This window comes from Aedes albopictus, chromosome 3, assembly GCF_035046485.1.
Source record: "Aedes albopictus strain Foshan chromosome 3, AalbF5, whole genome shotgun sequence".
Classification (NCBI taxonomy): Eukaryota; Metazoa; Arthropoda; class Insecta; order Diptera; family Culicidae; genus Aedes; species Aedes albopictus.
In genome coordinates, this window is record NC_085138.1 from 15,856,241 (window position 1) to 15,857,568 (window position 1,328).

The 1,328-nt window shown below is 37.4% G+C and overlaps 1 protein-coding gene across 1 annotated transcript; it reads left to right on the top strand.

The window, feature by feature from the left end:
• Positions 1-317: 317 nt before the first annotated feature.
• On the top strand, positions 318-933 carry LOC134291262 (uncharacterized). The gene is made up of 2 exons (XM_062858769.1): positions 318-457; positions 524-933. The coding sequence occupies exons 1-2, from the start codon at positions 338-340 to the stop codon at positions 899-901; spliced, it is 498 nt and encodes a 165-aa protein (XP_062714753.1). The 5' UTR covers positions 318-337; the 3' UTR covers positions 902-933.
• Positions 934-1,328: the final 395 nt, after the last annotated feature.

Here is a 1,328-nt window from a genome sequence, read left to right on the forward strand (position 1 = left end):
GTCAATGTGTGTTAAGTGCAAAATTTTGATGAACAAAGTAAATAAAGGCAATCATATACAGTGGATAAATTTGCCCCATCTATTCTGACAGGTTTGAGGTACCTAATTATATAGGTAAATTATCAATTCATCAAAACGGCTTATATGTTAAAAATACAAAGGGAGGTAGACAATTTGAAACGCATTTCATAGTTTAAAATTTATAACAACACGGTTCAGGTCACACTATAAAATGTGTGCCTAGTGCCACATTGCTATTAGTCGTAACCATTTCTCAGTTCAACATAAAAATCGTTCTGGTCAGGCTGTTTTCCAGTTTTGTGACAAATCTTAGGAAATGCATCAAATGGGCCCAACTATTTGCATAGCATGCCGATCCCAAGGTTACGGCATGATTTCGATCCACCACCATCCGAATGAGCTGGATAAAAAGTTTCAGTTTACTACTGGAATCGAGGTAAGAGACATCAGGAATTACATTTCCATCATTCTTAGAGCTTAAAAAACTGTTTTTCTTGTACAGGTTGTTAAAGGAGATCATCTGTGTGTCGCATGCTACGATGAATTGAAAATAGCCTACAATTTCAAGCAAAAATCCGTTAGAAACAACATGAATATAGTCAAGTGTGTACACAAAGAGAATACAGTAGTTGAGTCGCAATCAGGTGGTTCCATGGGTGCTGCTAGGACCTCTCGAGTGGCCGATATGGATGAAGCTGGTTCCAGCAAGCAAGGTGGAAACCCCGAAGTGCCGCAAGATAAGCCTGTGGAAGCTGAAGCACGATGCGAGGTGTGCAACAAGACATTTCGCAAAACCCGCCTTCTACGAGCGCACATGATGACTCACCACCAGACAGAAGAGTCTTTGAATCTGTCAAAATTTTACAGTATTATTATGTAGGTAGCTGAACAAATGATATTTTAACATGAATAAAGATTTTCAACGGTACGTAATTTTTTCCTTATTGTTACGATGAAACCCTCCCTGCGATGGAGATGACCTAACACGTGAGTCGCCGGTTTATTTCGATCGTGTCTATTGTTGACAACTATTGCGATTGAATGAATGATACGGGATGAGGTGGCATTATTGAACTATTGCACAAAGAAAAACAACAAACTTCGTGCTCGCATAGAAATGTGCCAGAATTTACTCTGCTGAAAGTTTGATTATTTCGTTAGTTATTCCATAACTAGTTATTAAAATTTGATAAAAGCCTACTTTTTGTAATTAAAGGTGAATTTGGTAGTAAGTATAGTAATAGTTCGTTACCTATGGATAAAGTTCATGCAAATTTGTTATTCTAGTAATTTGATAACCTAAATTG

Excerpts from the sequence above, each read along its gene's own strand:
- LOC134291262 (XM_062858769.1), top strand. The coding sequence starts at position 338 with ATGCATCAAATGGGCCCAACTATTTGCATAGCATGCCGATCCCAAGGT. Across the intron at positions 458-523 it reads AGTTTACTACTGGAATCGAG|GTTGTTAAAGGAGATCATCT; the intron begins GTAAGAGACATC and ends TTTCTTGTACAG.